General features: G+C 34.2%; 1 protein-coding gene across 1 annotated transcript in view; it reads left to right on the top strand.

Moving 5' to 3' along the window:
• The window catches only part of LOC126774600 (regulating synaptic membrane exocytosis protein 1), a 50,627-nt gene extending 34,160 nt beyond the window's left edge, over window positions 1–16,467 (top strand). The window contains exons 4-20 of the mRNA XM_050496174.1: window positions 4,899–5,010; window positions 5,141–5,294; window positions 5,388–5,621; window positions 6,067–6,236; window positions 6,734–6,877; window positions 7,181–7,431; window positions 7,518–7,642; window positions 7,824–7,992; window positions 8,293–8,351; window positions 10,919–11,109; window positions 11,368–11,542; window positions 11,757–11,910; window positions 12,024–12,206; window positions 13,479–13,631; window positions 15,613–15,803; window positions 15,891–16,049; window positions 16,135–16,467. Of these exons, the coding sequence (XP_050352131.1) occupies window positions 4,899–5,010; window positions 5,141–5,294; window positions 5,388–5,621; window positions 6,067–6,236; window positions 6,734–6,877; window positions 7,181–7,431; window positions 7,518–7,642; window positions 7,824–7,992; window positions 8,293–8,351; window positions 10,919–11,109; window positions 11,368–11,542; window positions 11,757–11,910; window positions 12,024–12,206; window positions 13,479–13,631; window positions 15,613–15,803; window positions 15,891–16,049; window positions 16,135–16,320 (2,810 nt within the window). The 3' untranslated portion in view covers window positions 16,321–16,467. The remainder of the gene's footprint in view (window positions 1–4,898; window positions 5,011–5,140; window positions 5,295–5,387; window positions 5,622–6,066; window positions 6,237–6,733; window positions 6,878–7,180; window positions 7,432–7,517; window positions 7,643–7,823; window positions 7,993–8,292; window positions 8,352–10,918; window positions 11,110–11,367; window positions 11,543–11,756; window positions 11,911–12,023; window positions 12,207–13,478; window positions 13,632–15,612; window positions 15,804–15,890; window positions 16,050–16,134) is intronic.
• The last annotated feature ends 7,062 nt before the right edge of the window (window positions 16,468–23,529 follow it).

Raw genomic sequence — 23,529 nt, 5'->3', positions numbered from 1 at the left:
GACACGATTGCTCGCAGGGATAGGGCTTGTCTGACATCACGCTTCCAACGTATGCCGAGTGTCCCGGTTCGAACAACAGTGGTAGCTAACATCCACCTCGACTAACGAGCGTTGTACAAAACTAAAATATTTATGCATATTATTTATTATTAACTAAATAAAAAAAAATCTAGTAGGATTGATAGAATCTTCTTGGTTGAGCTTTTACAAAGTTCATATTTGTATAAAATATTCTTCCACCAGCCAGAGTATTCTTTTATCGCCAATGTTTATGGGTGGTGATGACCAATTACTTATTTCTCGCGTATGGCTGCTGTAATTAGCTGGCATCCCATTTTCTGGTTCGCCTGCCTTTAAAATAAAAATAAATAAATCCGGTGTCTCTTATATGACATTTTTCGGCCTTTTATGTACTTATTTTTTAGCGTATTCATTTGTTCTATTTGAACTTATTTTACTTGAATTTTATAACACTTTTTTTTAAAGAGTTTATTTAATCATACAAAATAAAAAGTAGTTTAGACGCATTATTTTAAAGTATATGATCAAAATATTTCATAAAATAAAACTAAATTAAAATAAAAGAACACGCTAACACGCGTGATAAAAAAAATGTTTCCAAGTGACACAATCTTTATAATAATAAATAAGTTTTTAAGTAGGTGCCACGAGCTTGTTCTGGATATATGAACTGATTTATTAAATGATGAATGTACGTATGTCTTAGTTCAATAAAATATTTGATTTATAGAAAAGTATTCCTAAATATTGATTAAATTATTAAAGTACTGTTATCGTTGCAGTGAAATTTTGATTATTTGATTATTCACGAGTATATGTATGTATTGAGAGAAAACAATTTTAATCCCGTATATATAAAATTCTTCCTGTTTCATTGATTTATATATGGTAATGACGATGATACGATATTTATTTTATTTTTAATTTGCAATATTTTTCTTGTAATCTTATTCGATAAAGTTATAAAAGTTATAAATTCCATAAATGCCTCATTCCTATATCCCATTCCTATTACGGATATATAATGGTCATAAAATTAACCGCACAGTAATAAAATTCGACAGCAGAAATAATTACAATTGCTGTAATAAAATGATATACGAGTATATAAAAAGGCGCGAGAAATGAGAGATCAGGTTAGAAAATCTGTCAACTCATTTTTGTTGTTTATGAATTAAAATAAAATAGTAAATGAAATAAAGTCATATAGTTAATTATTGTTGTAACGCTTTCTAAATGGTACGAGTATTTAGTTCTGTTCTACTGAAGGAATCCGGTTGCTTGTGACCTTTAGCCTCAATTTGTTTAACTACTAGTAAACGTGCCTAGCCTAATTTTATTTAAACTTAGGCAATTTGTATTTTACTTTATTAGACTATTCAGTCTTTAAAAATTATTAACTGAAAAACGCCCTTTTTGACGTTTATTTGATATTTAACACAATGGATAATGATAGATCAATCGAAGTCAATATAACCAATAGCCAATGCCTGAATCGACTCTGCTGGACCATAGATGTATGAGAGACATGCCATCATTGCGTATTAGTTAACGTCCAGGTATAGCCGCTTTTTCCAGCCTGGCAAAATATTACAAAAAAAATCTAAAATCGACTCACATTAAGTAACTTTAGACACACACTGAAAAAAGTAGCAACAGAAATAAATTCTCTAATACAATAGAAACGTAAAATGGGAAGGAAAATCTCCTGCAAATAGTTATTCAACGCACAGATTTAATAATGACTAAATGAACCATATTGTATTAGCATTAAATAAATTTTATATAATATTATGTTAATAAATTGATGAAAACCAAGATTTGTATGACAATAAAACCTACAGAAAATAACTAAGTAATACATATTAGGGATGATAATAAACGTATCGATAAAATTTCGGTTCACTCAATTAACATCCTGAGGTGTTAAGAGCATCGGAGCGTTCAATAATCCCGCATTTAAAAAAAAAGAAAAGATGCTGTAATTATTGATACGACATTTTGTTAATATTTCTAGTAATTGCCCTATTTTTACAAATGTTATAAGACAGAATGAGCGTTATTAATATTTTGCAATTATATTTACCTAACACATTCGATAGCTGCTAAGTGACTAATTGAAGTGCGTCACGCCGCTCGAACATAATGTCAGTTTGACACATGCCGCGCTCTGAAAGCATATCCTTCAACATGAGTGGGTGGGACGTTCACTATCCAAAGCATAATTCAGTTTAAAAGCTTGGCATTTGGAATTTGGAAAACAAGATGTCGTGGTGGATTACTCTAATTAGGATACCATACCTGTCGTAAGAAAACACATGCTTATAGATAAAATTGACCTATTGACGGCCCAGAACAGATAATGAACTCTGTAGCAATGATGTCCTCTAGGCCGATTCCTGTCGCGGCGGCCAATCTTCAGACTAGTCAAGTGATCAGGATACTATAATACACAAGCGTGTGTGCAAACACAGGCACACTATGTATTCCCGCAGTCTCATAATCCGATCGGCCGGCAATTCGACACGACCAAAGATAGTTCAGAGCCAGCAGTTTTACGTGCTTTCCTAATAAAAAAAGTATAAAAACTGCAAACTTACATAGTCCAGGTTGCTTTTAATATTTTCTCAACAGATAAATGCAATAATTTTATTTTCAATGCGATCTGGGGAGTTCCAAAACTCTTCGACTTCGACATCGGCACCCTAAAGGCTAGCCAGTAAACATAGGGCACATACAATTAGGAAAGCAGACGCCAAATAAATGGAAATAAGCCCGACGGTTCTTTTTAAACAATATAATGTTGTTATTTTTATTATCCTGACTTTCTCTATTTTTGTATTTTTTTAATACATTTTACTCACACTGTCAATAGACACCGTTTTAAAATGAGATAGCAGTATTGTGCCATTAATATAATTTTTATTGGCAAATTAAGCTAATCTAAGACAAATTATTTTTAGTTTTAAAGCAAAAAACGCCACCTTTACGTACAAACGTAATAACTTTAGAGAACAAAACGATTCAACTAGAACTAATAAATATCCATCCAAATCTACTTTTAGTATGCCCAAGAGCATTCTTAGCCGCTGCTCAGAAGAAAATCAATATTCCGACCTCATTCCCGCCGGGCCGAGTAATGCGTCTTAGTATTATCTTCTCAGCCTACAATAACTACTCCTGCCTGAGGTTTTTGTTTGAATTTAGGTAATTCCTAATGATCTAGAACTGCCAACCTCGGGAGGAGATAAAATAATTCTTTAATCGTTAAATTAGGTATATAAGAAGAGGAAAAATTTTAGTACTTATATATGAGATCAGTTAAAAATGTATGTATGCGACTTTAAAAATTACTTAAGTATTTCATTTAATTTCCATTTAATTTATAATCTTCTCTACTAGTTTATTTGCCTTCAATTTATACATCCTCAGAGCTTCATAGATAAATATGTTTTTTGTAACTTTCAAGAATAATTTTCTAAATTATATCCACCAAGTGGAGATCGTTCAAAGGACCTTTTGAAACAAGCTAAGATTTTTAAATTCTTTCTTTCTTTCATCCTTCATTTTAAGCGAGGGCTTTGATTATACAGTATTTGATGATTGGGAATGTGTATCTATGTATTTTTTTAACCCAATTATTGTTATTACAAAAATAACTTCTTAATACTATTGTTTTTTTTATTATTGATACGATCCTATTATATATTTATATTAGATACAGTAATTAATGCAGCATTCGGTGGCCTATTACAATGACCAAATAAGTTATTTATTTTATAAAAAAAAAGTTTGGGCTTTCGAAATTTAAATTTATTTGATTAATAGCCTTTTAAAAAAAATAAAAAACATAATTTATCATTAACCTTTATATTTTTAAATATATAGTGATACTTTTTTTATATCAACTAATATACAAAATATCAGTGAAAATCTGTATCAGAATTTTTTATACATAAAAGTTTTATAAAAATGAGTACCAGAACAACTACTATTTAAGTTAACTCTCCTCTCACATTTTTTAAAGTCATGAAGATTCGTTTTAAAATAGCCCTTTGCAAGAGTTGCATACTTTGTTTATGAACAAAGTATGCAATTCCTGCAAACAGCTAGGATATTATAAAATTGAGTTAATAAAATATGTTTGATAAAAGAATAGAAGAAGATACTAGAGTAAAATATATAAGTATATCTCCATATTTATAGTGAAGCGACGCGACCTTAGTACATTTCACGAATCGCACACACATTGCAACAAAAAAAAAGAGAAATAAAATATTCTCTTTTGTATATATTTTGTATACTACTAAATTCAATAAAATTTTATAGGTGCAATTTGTACACTGGTAAAAAAATTACAGGACTAATAGAAAGATACGAGATATCAGTAACTAATTTATGGTATCGAAATGGATAAACACTATATGATATATTTATACTCGTAATAATTAGTCGTTTACATCATGACGTACTAGCAAATTACGTCTAAGCGACTACAATTCGAACGCTTAGGTAACCAATGCCGTCAGATCTATACAATATTATAGTAAAATAATGGACTATGTAAAAAGTGAAGATACTTCCATACCTAATTAATAGGTAACAGCAACTAATCTTAGGTTCTAAATTTGTGTGGTGACAATCACAATTAAGGTTAAATAACTTTTACGACTTTATTTTTATAAAATATAATATTTTTATTAATAAAATCATATTAAATATAATTCCGTGAATCGTTTAAATATATACCTTCAGGTAATAAACAGCCAAATCTATATTATACATGTAACAGCTATTTGTTTATACATATATTAATAATACTTGATTGGAACATTAACAAAAATAACTTATTTAATAACTTATAGCTTATTTCATAGTAACAAAGCTCGGACCGCGGACGGTAGTGACGGAAAGCGCACCGGAGCCTGCGCCCGCACCGCCACCCGTCCAGCAAACACCTGCCGTTACACAACCGACCAAGACTGAACGGTATTTCCGTATCATACTTTTTTACTTTGTGTCTTTGTTTACAATACAACACAGATAAAACACAAAATCATAGATAATGCTTATGTTTCCTAAAAACGTTTCCTTACAATTCGATTTTTATATTTTTTAGTGAGGCAGGTAAAGCACCATCACGTGCAGGTGCTTGCCGCGTCTGCCTCAAAGCGTTAAAACCAGGCGAAGTATTTCATATATGCAATGGCTGTCAGCATCGAGTGTGCGAAGACTGTTCGTCATATTCAAAACCAGCCAGTGATGATGAGGCGGTAATAATAAATACACTAAAAATCTTCCAATACTACTAAATTTCGAAATTAGCTTAAATTTTTAAAATATCATAATTCTGATAACATGGACAGAGTTCGTGGCGGTGTTCAGTTTGCCGTCGCAAGGCTGGCCCAAGATTACCACCAGCGGCTCAAGATAGCACAGATTCGCTTCTCGATGTTCCCGTACTCGAAGCTTTGCAGCGACGTCATTCTGAAGCAAGACTCGGCAGCGGCGGATCAAGCAGCGGTCTTGCGCCCCCTCGCTCGCCCGAATTGCGCCGACATTCAGATGTGTCTCCTGCATCATTAAAGGAACTAGAAAAGGTAATGTTTGTTTGTTCTCGCCATATATAGTGGTAGAGCTTTGTGCAAGCTCGTCTGGGTAGGTACCACCCACTCATCAGATATTCTACCGCAAAACAGCAGTACTTGATATTGTTGTGTTCCGCTTTGAAGGGTGAGTGAGCCAGTGTAATTAGAGGCACAAGGGACATAAAATCTTAGTTCCCAAGGTTGGTGACATTTCTTACAATACCAATATCTAAGGGCGTTACTGGACTTACCATCAGGTGGTCCATATGCTCGTCCGCTTTCCTATTCTATAAAAAAAAGAAAGCTGTCACCTACACCATCGATGTTCATAAATATATGTAAAATAAATAACTTATACAATAATTTCCAAATTACCATCGATTTTAAAACTATCTTTAATTTAATAATAACAAGTCAGTACACCTACGATTTTATAACCACGCTGCCATTGCGGCAGTTAAAGGGCGGCGGCAGCGCGACGCCGAATGTGGAATCCCGGCGACCGAGCACTGCTACTCCTGCGCGGCGACGCTCTGTGCGAGCGCCAACACCACGTCAACGGTCTGTTGACGAAGACAAGAACTCTCCTGCATCCGCGCTTGTCGCACCACCCCCCATGTCTAGGAGGTATTTGAAATAGGTCGATTAGTCGATTGTCTAGGTGAAGAAGGTCGATTGATTCTTTACACTTCTTGGTTTTTTGTTGGCAATCATCATTAATTGATGCAAACCGACGTATAAGAAAGAACTCGTGAATTTATCAAATTCGACCGTTCAATCAGTTTTTTGCTAGCAAAGAACAAAAATTGTATGAACTTACACGCTCATGCAAAAACCAAATGACTTTTCGCCAAATATGTAGTTAACAAAATATGGTCTTATTACGAAAAAGCTTATAAAATAAAATAAGCTTTTATTATTAGATATCATAACTCTATATATAAATACAAGAGAAATAGAAATATACAACAAGGTATGGTTCTTATATATTTTGTAACACAATAAGAATTAAAAAAAAAATTAAGGCTATTAAATTATGCCGACCTTTATACTGTGGGTGGTTTTCGTAATAATTACACAAAAAAAAGTTGTCAAAAATTTAAAATAAAAAAATATGCTACCAGGGCATCGGCAGTTGATGTGGTAGCTGGTGCAGGATCACGGCGAAGTTCTTATCGTGCTGATATAGATACAGCTGACTCTACACCACAAATCAGCGGTTTAAGCGTTGACGAAGACCGACCAATTAGACGACGAGGCAGTCAACTGTACGTAAATTATTTCATATACATTTTTTTTTTAATATTGTTCAAGCAGGTAATAAAATCGGATTAAGGTACGTTTCATGATGTGCTTTTCTTGTGCATATCACAAAATAGTTTAAATAGAAATATCGTAACTGCGGCATTAGCGAAGACGTGCTTAATTTTACAGATTACAAACATAAGCAATCGAATTAAAAATTAATATCGTAATCATCCTTCTGTTCTAATAATTATAACAACATTACATTCTCCTATTTGTAATTATTTTATCTGAACAGTAAATTACATCGGGTCAATTATTTGCAGTCCGGACATTGCCGCATTGCAACAGAGAACCGGTGCGCTAAGTGCTATGGCAGCTTTAACTTCTCGTGGTTCTGATGCGTCAGAGGCCACTAGCGCTGCAAATATAGCAGCAGCAGCTGCTGCAGCTGCAGCAGCTGCACGCCAAATGTCTGTCGATGCAGAGGCTATTAAAATCGTTATACATGACGTTGACGACCGATCGCCGAGACGAGTCTCATTGCGACGAGACCCAAACGACAAAGGACATCGATGTAAGTTGTAACGATAATTGAATTAAAAATATATATGCACCACGTGGTACCAGGTGGTTTCGCTACTTGTGTATTTGTACGTACAGCGCGGGGCTTTGGCATGCGAGTTGTAGGAGGGAAACCTGACGCAAGTGGACGACGAGAAGCAGTTATTGTGTGGACCGTGCCTGGTGGCCCAGCCGATGCCGCAGGACTACAACAGGGCGATAAGGCAAATTACACAAAATATTAACACACTTCGTATTATAATCGAAGTTATAAATGTACTTTATGTTCTCTATCACATCTTTGAATCCTTTCTTGTTTGAATTTGATTTGTTGATTCAATTGTTAATTATATGTTAATTATAAGCTTCAGTAGAAAATTTGCATAATTCGTTCCTACGGGGTAGGTATTGGAATGGGGTGGAGTTCCGTTAACGGAGCGTAGTTTCGAGGAAGTATGTGCGGTGCTAGAGCGCAGCGGCGACAGCGTGGAGCTGTTAGTGGAGCCTGCTCCGCAACTCGATGAGCCGCCCGCTCCGCCATCTCTCACCTCGCACCATCATCATGCTCTATATGGTACAGTACAACCACTTCTCGTAACTGCATTAACTAAATAACAAAATATTTTATATTTTATTGGAATTAATACCCACTTAGGAAAAAAATATAAATAAGAAATATTTAATTATTGTTCCTAATTTATAATTATTATTTATTATTGGACGTAAACGTAAAAAAACATGTTTCTTTTGATGTTTACAGGCATTACGTCAAATAAGTTTCGGGTACAATATCTAGACTATATTTAATAAATAATTACTATATAAAATTATTTACAAACCATATTTCTAAAATTCTAAATTCGATTGGTTGCAGAACCAGAAACGGACAAATCGCCGTCATCACCGACGCGAAGGAAATTGCCGAAAACCCCGGTATAATATCTATATAGGCATATAGGCTTTATTTGTAACAGTTTGTGTTGTGAATCTATGAGACAATGGAAAACTCTCGTTCCTTCATAAATCTGGTAGAGACTGTCACTCAGTGCCTCAACTGTGCTTCTTGGATCGCTCACTGACTATCACACTTCTCCTTCTCAATGTATATTTGATTATTGGATTATAATTTACATGACAAATAACAATTCCCGTATATTGAAGTTTATTAAGATTATATTCTATATAGTCTACTTTTATAATCCAAAAATCAAAATTCTTTTTTAATTCAGTTAGTTATTGAGATTGGATATATTTGTGTGTATAAGTAAATTATGTATAATGTTGTTACTTCGGTCATTTAAACCGTGACGATTAAATAGACCATATAGTGTTTACCGAATTTCGTAACCAGGGCGGGTTCATTTTTGACTATAAAACACTGTTCCGGGTTTGCATTCCAAATTTGAATTTGCCCAAAATTCGGATAAAAGCGCAGGAGCTAGTCTCCTTTGATCTGCTGTGATACTATAGCACTAATCACTCGAACATCTTCCAAATTAGACTAGTAATAAGAGATTAGAATTTCTATATGAATATAGGTGTACTTTACCTTTGTTAATATTTTACTAAGTAGGAAAAAGATGAACCTGTATAATCAATCATTGAATATATTTACCTAACTATATTTTAATTTATTTGTTGTCTATATTCGTTATACGTTATCGTTTATATGGTGTTACCCCTAAGTGAAGTGTATGAAAAAATTCTACATACTTATTTTCAGATTTTTATTTTTTCTATCACCCGACCAATTTCATAATTTCATCAACGACGCTGACTGGAGTATTAGGGAACAATCGGCAAATGACATTCCAAAATGTTGAGTAAGTTTAGATAAACGCTGAGTTTTAGTGCTCGATGATAGCATAGGAGTCACCCCGATATCGAACATTATATATAAGAATATCGTGGATAACTAGTTCTAACGACGAAAACTTAAAAAGTAGTGCAGCTACCCATCGACGCTTATAGCTTGAAATACATATACAAAGGTCATTAACAATCAAAACTTTCTAACGGGTTAAATAAATAATTACCACTATCACACATATCTATAAGGAAAAATACAAAGTAATTTGCAACTATGTGTCGAGGATAAGATAAAACAGCATCGAGAATAGAAGATATTTTAATAAAGTACAACGTGAGGCACGCAAGGAGGTGAGCGAAGTTGCGACAGGACAATCTGTTGACATCGAACCGCAGTCGACGCCGCAAATCCCGTTTGTACCGTCTCATGTCTTGCGAATCGAGTATCTGTTACCGAGTTTTGTTGTTGAATTAGTGTAGTGTAATGCCGCACAGTGTCACGAGACATTTGCAACGACTAGTCTCGTAGGAGCTTCGAGTCGTGCCAGCGCGGTACAGCAACTGCCGGACCGCAAACACCTTGAGCAACAGGCGCGCACCGACGACGCTTTGATTCGTGATGATTACTGAACACACGATGTACATAGCTGCTCTGCCCTTTGTAGTTAAATGTTCAACATCGTACATATCGATTGAGAAATGCATGACATTGCAATGGGATATGTGCATTGACCGAGTTCAGAGCATTTACATATTTGGAAATACAGCGTTAACGTGTTACATTATTTCCATATAACTATTGTTTTTTCGCAATTAAAAACAAAAATAATATTCAAACAATTATGTAAGATTATATTATTACATAAAAGTGTATAATAATAAAAAAAAATTTTTTTTTTTCTCTTACTCCAAAAATTAAGTTTAAATTAAAAACACAACTACACTTTAGTACTTAGACGCGCTAAATTATGCGTAGGAGTAGTAAAAATAGTTACCAACAATTTTATATTTTTGCTCGGATATATTATTGAAATATAATAGAAATCTCTTTAGCTAAACATTTTTATTAAAACGTAAAGAATAACTCTACGTACGGTCAAGATTGTTATTTACATTAGAACCAGAAACGAATATACCGCAGCTTGTCAACTCAAATCTAGCATGATAAAGCTTTCTGCATGGCGTATGAGAGCGTCAAATTTTATTAATTACTTCATTGTATGAATAGATATGCCTCAGCCCGACGCATGTTATTTTAATAAAATATTTTGCAATTGAAATGAACATAATGCAAGGAACCATCCACATTAACCGTTACGTGAATGCATAACTACTATTGCACAGATCGAATGGGTCTTTAAGATTCTTAACTTTATAATAAATATTAAAAAAATAGCTAACGGTTGCTGCATGTTACCATGAAACATAATGTATTCCCTACAATATTCCGACTTAATTAGAATTTGGATACAATTTTTAAATTGACTAAGGACTTAATTTCAGACCCCGTTGGTTTAACTGTTTCAAAGAAACCGTTTTAAAAATAGCTTTCTTTTGATTAGAAAATAAAATACAATGTGCCTGATTTTAAAATATATTTTTGTAATAATAAAAATATACATTAAATCAATACACATTGTGTTTTATAGTGAAAGTAAAAACAAAATACTATAAATATTTTATGTAATTAGGAACAAGACCGCGCAGAACGCGCTCGCGAGCGTCCACCAGCGCGTGCACAGTTACAAGTTTGGTTCGAAAATGAAATACGAAAGCTCGTCGTAGTTCTCATCGCGGCCGATGATCTTCCACCTCGAGATCACACTTTGGGTTATGGTGATGAGCCTGAAGCGTTCGCAAGAATACGCCTTTTGCCATCTCTGTAAGTGTTATTTTTAAATGTTCGGAATTTTTATCATCGCAAACATATAGTCATTACATTGAAATTATTTCTTCATATGTAACATCTACAATCAGTTGTACAATTTATATACACAAAAATTCACTTTTGAAATATTTTCCGATATATTTTAAATACTTACATTACATTCAAGCAATTATTTAAAAACAGCAGTTATTATTTGTTAAAAGAATTTCTATTTCGTACTCTTTTAACCTTGTGTCTTTTATTACATTTCAGTGAGAGTTGTCCACCTGTGGAGACAGATCCGGCATCTGCTTCGTGCACTCCAGTATGGAACGCTACGCTTGGTTTCGGCGGCCTCACTGCAGACCTATTGGCAGGCCGCGCACTTGAACTGACACTTTGGGACGCTTGCCCAGGCATCGACCCTGTTCTTATTGGTGAATGTACGGTGCGTATAAATATCATCAATCTATTTACCATTCCAAAGTGAATTAAATAAAAAATACTTAATTTAAAATGTATTAAAGTCTGAAAAAGTTTAAAGGTTTTTATTTTATTTTAATTTATTACGTCACAAACTTTCCGTTTGTGACGTAATTTAATTACATAATAAATACATGTTATATACCATGTAAATTCTAATAATCACAATTTATGTTTAGATGGAACTGGAAAAAGCATTTGCAGATGAGCGTGCAGTGTGGTGGACGCTCGAAGAACGCGGTACTCGTTCGGCTAACGCTTCACCACGTGGCTCACTCACAGGAGCACGTGCGTTACGCCGAGGAGATTTCGCTTCCCAACGATCCATTTCAGGTTTTTTTTCCTATTTTTTTATTTATTATTATATTGAGGCTTAGGCATTCATCAGTTATATCTATAAGTATATTTACAATATTTATTTCCTTTTACTTTAACATATTTACCAGATGATGTGGACTCAATCGGCGAGTGCGCATCTTTACTTCATCCGGACCATGCCTGGGTGGCCGGTTCCCGACGAGGGTCTTCACAATCAGAGACGTTGGAAGTAGAAGTTTATCAACTTGGAAAAGACTTCTCACGATCGTTACCTGGATCACGACGCTCCTCTTTTCAACAACAAGATAAAGGTTCACTTGTGACTAAATAAAAGCTTGCTTTAGTTGTGCGGATTTAAGTATTTTTATGGTTTTGTTCCGAATAAGAGCATTTTTTTTTTATTCATTTATTTTAAAGAGGGTTTTTTCTTTAAGAAAATGCCACCCTCATAGTGCTTACAGAACATTAAACTTTACACATTGCTTAATTACATCTATTCTTAATAAGATCATTCACTAGCTTGTACAAAACTTTCGCTGGTTCTGATGTAGGGTCAGCGAGGACACTGTTACATGCCCCCACCTCTCCGCAATAATTATATAAACGTAAAAAATATATTCTATCAGCTTCGTTTCAAGCACACTCCATTATTACATGATACGTGTCTTCTATGATATTACATATACTGCAATTAGGTGAGGGTGTTTTACCCATAAGGAAACCAAAGTTATTAATGGAATGTGTCTGGAACGAAGTCGAAGAGCTGTAACAATTGAAGACCTGGTCATATTGGCACCATCAAACCAAAGACTTTTCCATAGGCCAGGCTGCATTGTTCTGTACCAGACCCCCTTAGTATGCGATCGCTCATCAAAATACTCTCTCCAAAATTTGTACAATCTTTGTTTAGCCAAATATAATAATTCCGAATGATATGGTAGGCAATGGTAGAAAATACCATTTTGTGCTGCATCTTTAGCTAGTATATCAACCTTTTCATTATTTTCTATGCCAATATGAGCAGGTATCCACTGTAATATCACTTTTTTATTTTGATGAGAGAAACTTAGAATAGATTTTAAGATGGTATAGGCTATCAGAATTCCTCGAAAGGTCGAGGTAGACCGAGTCACATGCTGGAGAGCAGTTTTAGAATCTGACAGGATTACAAATCTATCACATTCTATAGAACTGATATATGATAAAGCCTCCACAATGCCTAATAGCTCTGCACGCATTACTGATATCTTAGTATCTACTCTAAGTTGACAACTAGTATTATCTTGGGGGTTATAAAAAGCAACACCAATATCAGAGTTATCTTTTGAAACGATCTGTAAACACTTGATAAAATGAAGAATATATTTCTGTAATTGCCCGTTCAGATAATAATTTTAAATCTGCTTTATTATAATTACTTTTACTGTTGTCAATTGTGGCTAAAGAGCATTTAATGTGAGAGGATAAATCCACATTGCTAACCCCATGTGGGTTGAAAGCATTAAAAAGGATTAATAGTTATCGTTACTTTCTTCAATATTAAATATTCAAACTATCAGCACTCACATCAGTTTACTGCACAGACGGAGGTGGTGAGCCCTCGGTGTGCTCCCGACGTAGCGAACGTCGTCGCTCGTCGTGCGTACGGCGCGACCCCGACGACATCCTGCGCTCGCTGCGCGCTGTCAAAGGCGAACTCGGGCGCACGCTCTCGTTGTCCGGCTCCACTGCCAGGCGTAAGTTTTAAAATATTTATATCTCGCTCAACTTTGTTGTCTCAATAATATTACTTAATCAATAATTTTATATAAGTATAATTAATATAAAAAATTGAATTTTTCCCATTTGCTTCATATAAGGTTATTGAAAGAAATATTCGCAATCTCATTCTTATCTTTCTCCCATTGATAACATACAAATAACTTGATAGCTTGTAAAAAAGAATTATTCCTCAACTTGACATACGACACTTAGGAGCGACTCGTTAATATCTGTTGGAATTATTTCTTTTAATTTTTTTTTTGTAAAAATTTATAGTTTCGAATATTCGTAAAACAAAAACTACAATTCAGTTTAGTTATGCCCTATATTCAGAAATGAGAAACTGCGACTATTTATTCAATAAGCTTGCATATTAACACAAATAATATTAAGATCAATTAATAAATACAATACTCTTCCTAAATTGAATATAATCAATGTCCAATATAATCACTATTAAATATAAAATTAATTTACTAACTATCTCTAAACATTATATTTGCAGTATTTAGGTGTACATCTGATTCCTCCTTAAACTTAATTTAATTTTATATATTTTACTTTTCTAATTTCTTACATCTATAATTTATTTTCTTTTATTCAATTCCTAACAAATACCTAAAATTCATTTGAAAATCAATAATATCGGATGGTATTCCCAATCAACGCCCCGATCCGCTTAAGATTAACACTACCACTAACCGCTATCAGCTGTATACACTTGTCCCAACTGCCCCCCTTCCTCCACCTATAGAATATGCGAACATTGAGAGTACTGACATGTACCCTGTTATGCTTGTTTGGTCAGCAGCGACGGACCGTTAGCACCTCGGTAAGCGACTACCGTGCCCGCGACCGCGCGTGCTTCCCTGCCGGGATTGTCCGCGCGGTGTCGGTGTACACGATCCCTTGTGACGTCCGACGGCCGACCGTGCCCCAATCTGTTTCTATCTATTGCGCCACCACCGAACGCTCCCAAGGATTTCACCCCGTACATATGGTGACGCATATGCGCGATACGATACTTGGTTCGATCGGTTTCGGCCTAGAACCAGAATGGGGTTCCGCGACCAAGTAGTAGCATGGGTCATACATAGCTTGCGCGACGGCCGCGCGCTCGCACCGTTGAATGTGGCTGCGCCCGACGCTTCTCATCACTTCACTGTGTCTGTACTGTTCTGTCCTGACGCATGCCCGGCCGCGGGCAATCACGCTAACTTCATCTGTTTCTGTGTACCGTCTATTCGGCTGCCCGTCTACGTTCATTTCGATGGCATTGAGGATTTTTGGACTTCATTACCTTTGCGAATGTCATTCATTGTTACGAAGCGCATTCTATTAGACTTCTTGTATATATTATCTTTATTATAGGTCATAGATATAACAAATTTTGTCAAATACGTACGTAAATTAACATCCCTTTATTAGGGAATTAGAGCACTCGCAAACGGGCGACTATGCTCCCGTACGTAGTCACCGCTGTAGGTCGCGGTCGCGCATGTCTTAGCGCCGGCGGTGGCATGCCAATAGTAACTTTACGGATACATTAATAACTTTATTATCTTACAATTAATGGCTGTTCATGACACGGAATGCTTATATCATACAACGATTTCAAAATAGCTTCCAGCAACTATTAGAAACTCGAAACACTCTTGGCTGCACACGTTATAACGCTTCTTCTTTCATTTCTGTGTTTAGGATAGGAACCGTTTGAAAAGCTATGTACTTTGAAAAACCTGTAAACATCAGCACGATGCTGTTTGACGTGCTTAATCTGTGTATTGTTATTTTTAATGTTTGATTGAATGGTTTATTCTGATTTCGTTTTTGTTACCTTGACGTTTATGTGTCGAAAAGATAGATCGATATGACGATTTCGACACCGTCGCACGGGGGCGCGACGTAGACGAGCTCGTAGACAGGTGGTGGGTAGTACTTGTTGTGGGTGCGCAGGAACAGCAACAGGGCGCAAGGGCAGCATGTGGGCAGCGGTTCCAGCGGCAGCAGCCTGCGATGCCGTGGCGGATGACGACGAGGTCCCACTGGGCCCGGGGCAGCTGCCACCACGGAACGCGCATTTACCGCCGCTACATGCTGAGATTAACCTCAGCATTATCATGATCAAGGGACAGCTAGAACTCGAGGTGAATCTCTTTGCCTCATGTCATGTTTGAATTTCTTATAATTTCATTTTACACATGAAACATAACTATTAATTTTACCATCAATAGGTATCTCATGCGCGTCGAGTGTACGGAGTTAACGGTGAGGTACCGGATTCGTATGTCAAGTGTTACCTTCGTGACGGCGAAAAGTGGTTGCATAAACGCAAAACAAGAGTTATACGACGCACCACCGAGCCTCACTTCAAACAAACGCTGAAATATCAGGTACATCGAAATCATTCCCCTTTATTTTGGCAAGTCTCTTATACTCTCTAATTTATTTACCTATTCAACACAAAAAAAATTTCAGGCGAGCGAATCTCTTGGACGCACACTGGTAGTGATGCTTTGGCAACGCTGTGGAGGTTTCGAGCACAACCTTGCCCTTGGTGGAGCGGAGATCTGCCTCGATAAACTAACATTGCCGCAGAGAACATACGGCTGGTACCCACTATTCCCGGCCACGTCGCTAGCTGCCGACGAGTCGCCCGACTGATCCCGTGAGCCGTCGCCGGAGCGCCGCTACGACAACTAGCGCCTCCACGACGGCTCCACTCTACTTGTCCCTTGTAATGTTATCAACACATGTACAGGCCGATGTTGCTGCCCTATGCTACCTGCCGAAACGGATACGATTGAACTCAATTTGAGTTCGAATTAAGCACTAAGCCCAAATCGCCCCGTGCTATAACAAATGTCACTTATCCTCATTTATAAGTCAAATTGAATCGGTTATGGAACACCATTACGTGTGATTTCGTGTGATGGACTTACAAATATTTAGTTCCATTTTTATTTAGACCACTTTTAATTATGTTCATTCATTCCATTTATTCATTCAACTATAATTGTAAAATTTTATAGATAAATGAAAAAGAGCTTATATAATATAAACTCGCTTTCATTTCAAAATTATATTTGTAGAAATTCAAAATTGCTGTTAAACTGGTGATGTCTATCTGGTTATTTTAGATTTACCATTAGATAAATAACTACTAAAAACTTTTAGATCAAATGTAAGCTTTCACGTAACAGCGAAATCACTAAATCACTAATCACTAAATGTACTTGTAACATATATCATGTTAGTGATTTTGATAATAATCAATACATCTTATGTAGGTATAATCTATTTCATTATAAGTGGTACAAATGTAAACAAAAACATTTAAATAACCCTAGATTTTTTTTAATAAATTTAAATTATCGACACCCAAATAGTATTTGATGCAAAAATATATTTTTCTATACGCCTTACCTTTGCGAGATTTGTTTACCGTTTGTACGGATTATAATGAAATTTAAATTGATCCATTGATTATATTAAATGTGTAGAATTTAATAATTTGCGTGTTGAATGTGTAGCTTTTTGTTTCAAGTTTTATATTTCTACCCTAATTTACATACATTTTTAACATATATTTTTTTGTATTACAATTTAACAAATTTAGCGTAAGCACATACTAATAGTACTCATTCATAATCATATTGTGTCGCTTTATCTAAATTAGTGTATCTATTAACTTTCCAGTGTATGTAATTATTCTAAAAATATATATCATGTATAGAATATCTATTAGATTATCTATCGTAATATTATGGTATTAACTACTTTGTATGTCATCTTAAAACCCCAACTTTGACACTTTGCCTTATACAATTTATAGAATTCTTAAGTGATCTTAGTGTATAAGCGCGTCTAGGTACTATTTTTCCAAGGTTGTGCTTTAGTGAATTTCCCCTACATAACGTATCTACAGAAAGCGTCATTTCATCGTATCAAAATGACTATATCTTATAGTACTGTAAATACTGTTGTTTTTCAAAATTTTCTACGCACAACTATCTCGTGATATAAATCAATATTTTTAAAATCGATTGAAACGAGTAAACCTATTTACTACTTATATTCCATTTCAATAGAAAGAATTTAAAAGTAAAACAAAATTAAATCTACGAGAGTAAAAAAACTACATTATGATTCCATACTATTTTAAATAGTAAATGAATTAAGTGAAATAAAAAAATAGCAAGTTTACTTCTTATGTTTCGCAAAATTTTAAACTTTACTCAAAAAGTTAATTTTATGTGAGCATTTTACAAACTCTATTGAAATGGATTGTACGTTTCAACGTCTTCTAAATATTATGACTAGGCTAGTATACTTATAAACAAATAATAATGTATAAGGAAAATTATTCTTCTTATCACGTTTCACAAAGTTTTAGACTGTATTTACAGTTGCCTGAATCAATCTTACATAGAGTATCTATTTGTGATTACTCAATCAATACGCAATTATTAAAAACAATAGCCTGCCTTTCAAATGCATTAATTTCATTTATGAAGAACCTATTTGAATTATTACGAAACAAAATGTTCGTAGTAGTAAAATTGTTAACATTTTTTACCTGTTTTATATAATTATTTATAAATGATGGCAATATGTAACAAATTTGCAATTCTTACCTATCATGTTTTTTCAATCAAATGCTAAGCCTTAGCTGTCTATATAAATCAGTAGCTCTATTATTTTGATACGAAGAGTCAGGCAACTGCATAACGACTCTTTACGCTTAAAATCTTATAATTACATAACAAGCTATGAATGTATTATTATAAATTACGTGAGCATTTTAATATTTATAAATTTAATTATAATAGTAAATATTATATGTGTAAAGTGCATAGCAGGAGTAGCCGAAATACATATACCTATGTAGGCTTACTCCGTATCATCAATGATCTGCCACTGGCCTAGCTTATTTAATATTCATGACGTGAAAATATTTTTATTGGTGTTAGATACAATTTACATATCGTCAGAATTTAATATATCTCGTTAAAATCTGTGTTCTTCCAAACTGTTGTAGCTTAGTAGCTCACTTGACAATATAATATTTCTTGATTGATAGAGGTACCTTTAAAATTGCATTATTCTCCTTTTTATACTGCATATTCCTTATTAGATTGACAGAATATGCCTTAAAATACTTACAATAAACATATTATTATAACACATAATCAAATACTACGAAAGATATTTTTGAGTGCGCTCTTAGATACCTGCTTATATTTATGATAAATAATGTATTTATGAGAAATTAAATATATTTTTAAGCTCCATCGTGATCGTACAATTCCTAAGAGAGAGAAACTTATTTAGTATCCTAATATCTATATATGTAAAATTTTATATTTCCTTATTCACTATAGACGAGACTATCGCGCGGTAAATATATTTTTACACTATAATTTTATATTCAGTTGTTAAAAAAACTGTAAAATAAACTTATACGTATGGATAAAATCTAAATATTTAATATGAAATATTACATATATTCTGACAGGACGTTGGTTTCGATCAACCAATTTACGCTTACTATTTCAATATGCTAGTGTGTATGAAAGACGATATTCTTCGTAAGAAATAAATAAACGTGTATTTACTAATGTTGTTATGTGCCTAAAGACCCGATACCATCCGCTCCCATCACAAAGCACCTCAACATGACGCATATCTCTATGATGGCGTGTAGCGTTCCATGAACGAAGCCTCTATGATGAAATAATTTGATATGGTATCGGATATCAACAAGAACTACGTTTTCAATCTTAATACTCGACTTCTAATCTACATTAGTATTATATCGTTTCTTAATAGATGCAAAGCGATTCTTGGAATATTCCGTTTTCGCAATGTTTTCGCAATGTTTTCGCAGTAGCGTATTCAAACTCGGTATAATCATCACATTTGTTCGATTGGATAAAATATCTTTAAAATTGCCTAAAGTAAACTTATACTCGTACTCGTATATACTCGTACTTCCATACTTTCAAGCACGTAGTTCATTGCGAAAACGGATTTAATACAAAAATATTATAGTATGTAACAAATATAAGTGTCAAAATATATTATTAAAATAAATGTGATAACAAAGAGTTTATTATAGCAGTATAAACACTACCACTAGTCTTTTCTTCTTATATACCTAGTGTTTCCCACTCCGACTTGAACCTATGACACGTATGACTCACCACTTAAAATATATTCTATTAATATCGCTTTCTACTGAGACATTTTCCTCAATCACAATCAATAGTTGTTTCCTTTAAAAATGAAATAACCATTACTTAATATCGTTTACAAGAGTTCGTTCTACGTCCACAATTTATTTTCGCCTTAATTTGCACTTCATTTTTTTAATACAATAAAAAGTCCATTAATTTTCTTACTCTTATTGAGCCCCGTGGAATTAGTCGTGATGATGATGGCATGGTTTCCTTGGGAATGAGGACGAGCCCTAACGTAAAACGCATGTTTTACACACTGGCCCCGTCTCATATCAGGGAAACAATGTTACTGAGTCTACCGCTGGAAAAGCTGAAGTTAACAAACGTCCCTTTGCAATGCCTAATCGGAGGAATGGTGCTCTTATTAAAAATATAACACCTTGTCTTATTACCTCTACTGGTGACAGAGGGTACTGCTCATTTTTCGCGCTAATTTTTTGATCGGATATGCAACTCAAAGGAGAAATTTTGTATCGATAAGACACCCTTCTACTTGAATAGTAATTAGAGATTTAGAATAATAAAAATAAAATATAATATTGGAATTCCATTTCTGCAGCCCTGGTACATGTGAGCATACCGTAATAACGATTCAATCCGACAGCAACCTTACATGCTTTAACGGGTGCTTCGATCATAATAATAATTACTAGCTGCTGTACAACCGACCTTTTTTTCACGCAGTGTAAACTTCAGGTACCCGGTTCCCATGCCCCAATCCCCCCCCCCCCATGGGGACCGGGTTATGTGGAATTCTTATCCACTAAAACCACTGCGATGGCCGTCCTCGGCACAGGTTGCAGGATCGTGTTGATATAACGCCAATAATTGCAACCTATTAATAATCTATAATACATATAAATAAAATTGAAGTGTCTGTCTGTAATTTCAAAATAAATGCCTCAAAAAGTTAATGGCTATTTGCGATTTACCAAAAACCAAAACAATCTTTTTTTTTTGTTTGTCTGTCTCTTTGTCCAGGCTAATCTCGGAGACGGCTAAAATTACAAATTAAATAACTAAATTATAAGAAGTATTTTGAGGTTTCGTTTAGTCTTTATTTCATCAAAATGTTTTAATATCTTAATTTCATAAGATTTTTGTTGGTATGTCTATATATATACACATATAATTACTTTTCCTGACTGATTCATCAAAAGATTTTACATTTTATGATGTAAACAACCACTAAGGAAGGATTTTTGGAAATTCCATCCCTAAAGGGTTAAAATAAGGGATGAACGATTGTATGGAAACCCGTCATTTGTTAACTTAGAATGCATGAAATTTCATATACATACAAGCTTCTGGTTATAAATAAATATGTATTTTAGTGTTTTTGAAAATTTACCCTCTAAGAGAGTAAAATCAGGGTTGAAAATTTGTATTTGATTCCATCAGTTTTGATATAAGAAGAATGATATTTAATATTAAAGCTTCTGATTAAAAATAAATGAATACATATTTCGTCGTTTTTAGAAATTTAACCCCAAACGGGAGAAATGGGATTGTAATATCAGAATAAAAATGAAAAAAAAATCTAAATTGCTTGGAATTTACCATTTGTGTTTCTTGATTGAATTGATATATATAAATTTCAAAGTTTTCAGAAATCATCCAAACGGATGGCCATTTTCTTATGTTTATTTTCAAGCGTTAGAACGTTCGTATGCACATATTCGCTTAAAAAACTTCATTCACATACCTCTGGGTGCAAATAACGAAATGCAAAATACACAATGTCTTAATATCAATATCTTCTAGGAAGGTGCAAGTATTACTTTTTTTAAGCGATCTTCAATATGTTAGTGAAGTTTGTATAAAGAAAACGTGTTCCTTTATTGTCATGTGCACCACTTAATTGATAGTCTCGAAGCTTTACCCCAACATGACCCTCAATTCCTACAGATTTATTTTAGGATGTGCTCGAGGAGTAGATTGTTAATTTTAATAGCTAAAACCTGCAAAATAAAAATATTCACAACAAGCTTACATTTAGAGGCTGCGCTTAAAAAAAAGTATCTTCTATTAGTTCGACGCCCGATCTTAATTTCGTAGCACTCATGAAGTGCGATTCATATTTTTAACACGTAGCGTGTCCAGCTGTAGCGTAGCGTGGGAAACAACAAAAGCACTAGTTCACATAGATCGAATCGATCTTGTCTACGGCTAAAAACAGTCTCTTAAATCCAAGTAAAACTTATAATTTACGAACTTTATACTAACATCGCAGATATGGCAAGAGAAAATTTAATTAATATCTATATTTTCTGTTTTTTTTTCTACTAGTACAGGATTTGGCAATGTACGGACTGGTGAAAATAAAACTAACTTTTAATCAATTTCCACTCCTTTATTTTTTCGACAATATGCATTTATTAACTGATTTTTAAATAGAATCTCATTTTACGTTAAAAATGACTTCGAATAAGTTTGCAACTCTGTTATTTTACTAAGTGATATTTATTCAAGAAACAATTATTTTTCCTAGAATCTTTCAATTTCACACATCCATTTTTTAAATTGAATTAAAGTTTGCTCTACTTCAGTTTACTCAATTAAAATATTTTATTGCAAATTTAGTTTTCTTTTATGATTAATTTTAAAAATCTTATTACAGTTTGTCCTCAGAAAGAGTCAAATGCTGCTTAGCTTTTAAATGTATGAAAGCACTAACAGCCTAACGACATTTCACATTCTTACTTTCGGAGATTTACATTCTGCCACTAATAACGTCAATATATTATTATAATGATTACATTATTTACACATGCAGTGTGCAACTTTTTGTGCGAATTAAAATTACTTTTTTCCACACTGCATACAACACGTGCATCAGAATAACAGATCAGCTTTAAAAGACTACCAGCATTTAGTACCTATTCTCATTAACAAAAAAATTGAATTTTAAAATGGCCGATCATCTTGACGTCTGATTTAATCGTCTGATACACGCGTATACAACGTGTAAAAAAACACCTGTCCGACCCTATAGGGGCATATAGGTGTGCTATAGACATTACTAAAAAATATTAAAAATAAAATATTCATTAATATAAAAATGTAATTGTAATTTAAAGTTAAACATTTTAATGCCCAAATTCCCCAGCATTTCATCAAATTGTCATCGATTTTTTTAAATGTAACATTACCAGGTAGGAGTTGTTAGGCGGCTCCTTTAAGTGCCTTCGCAAAGCCGCTGGCACGTGTAAAGGCGTGTCACCACTGCACAGCATCGACCAGTGCGGCATATTGTCTATCTAGCTCTCACTCTCAGTAAGCGGTCTGAGCAACTTGGAACACTAACGCGAAACATACAGTAATTTTATAAAGATAAGTAATTTTTTTTTGCGTAACACAATCAAGTTTCCATGACTTACTAAAACATAAACGATAACATTAACCACACAGGTTATAAGAGATAAACACACTTAATAACCACTTCACGGGTCGGACAGAATTTTTATAACACACTGTATTTGCTGACAACTAGACTCACCACTACTAGTTCAACTTACCCTAGAGAAATTTCTCGAAAATTCTCGAAGTAATAAATGGCATGAAAATTCTATTAGTGCGAAATAATAGCAAGGTTTTGTATAACTTGAATGTTGGATAGCAATGCACCGGA

Source organism: Nymphalis io, chromosome 16 (genome assembly GCF_905147045.1).
Source record: "Nymphalis io chromosome 16, ilAglIoxx1.1, whole genome shotgun sequence".
NCBI classification, from domain to species: Eukaryota; Metazoa; Arthropoda; class Insecta; order Lepidoptera; family Nymphalidae; genus Nymphalis; species Nymphalis io.
This window is presented reverse-complemented; position numbering and strand designations above follow the sequence as displayed.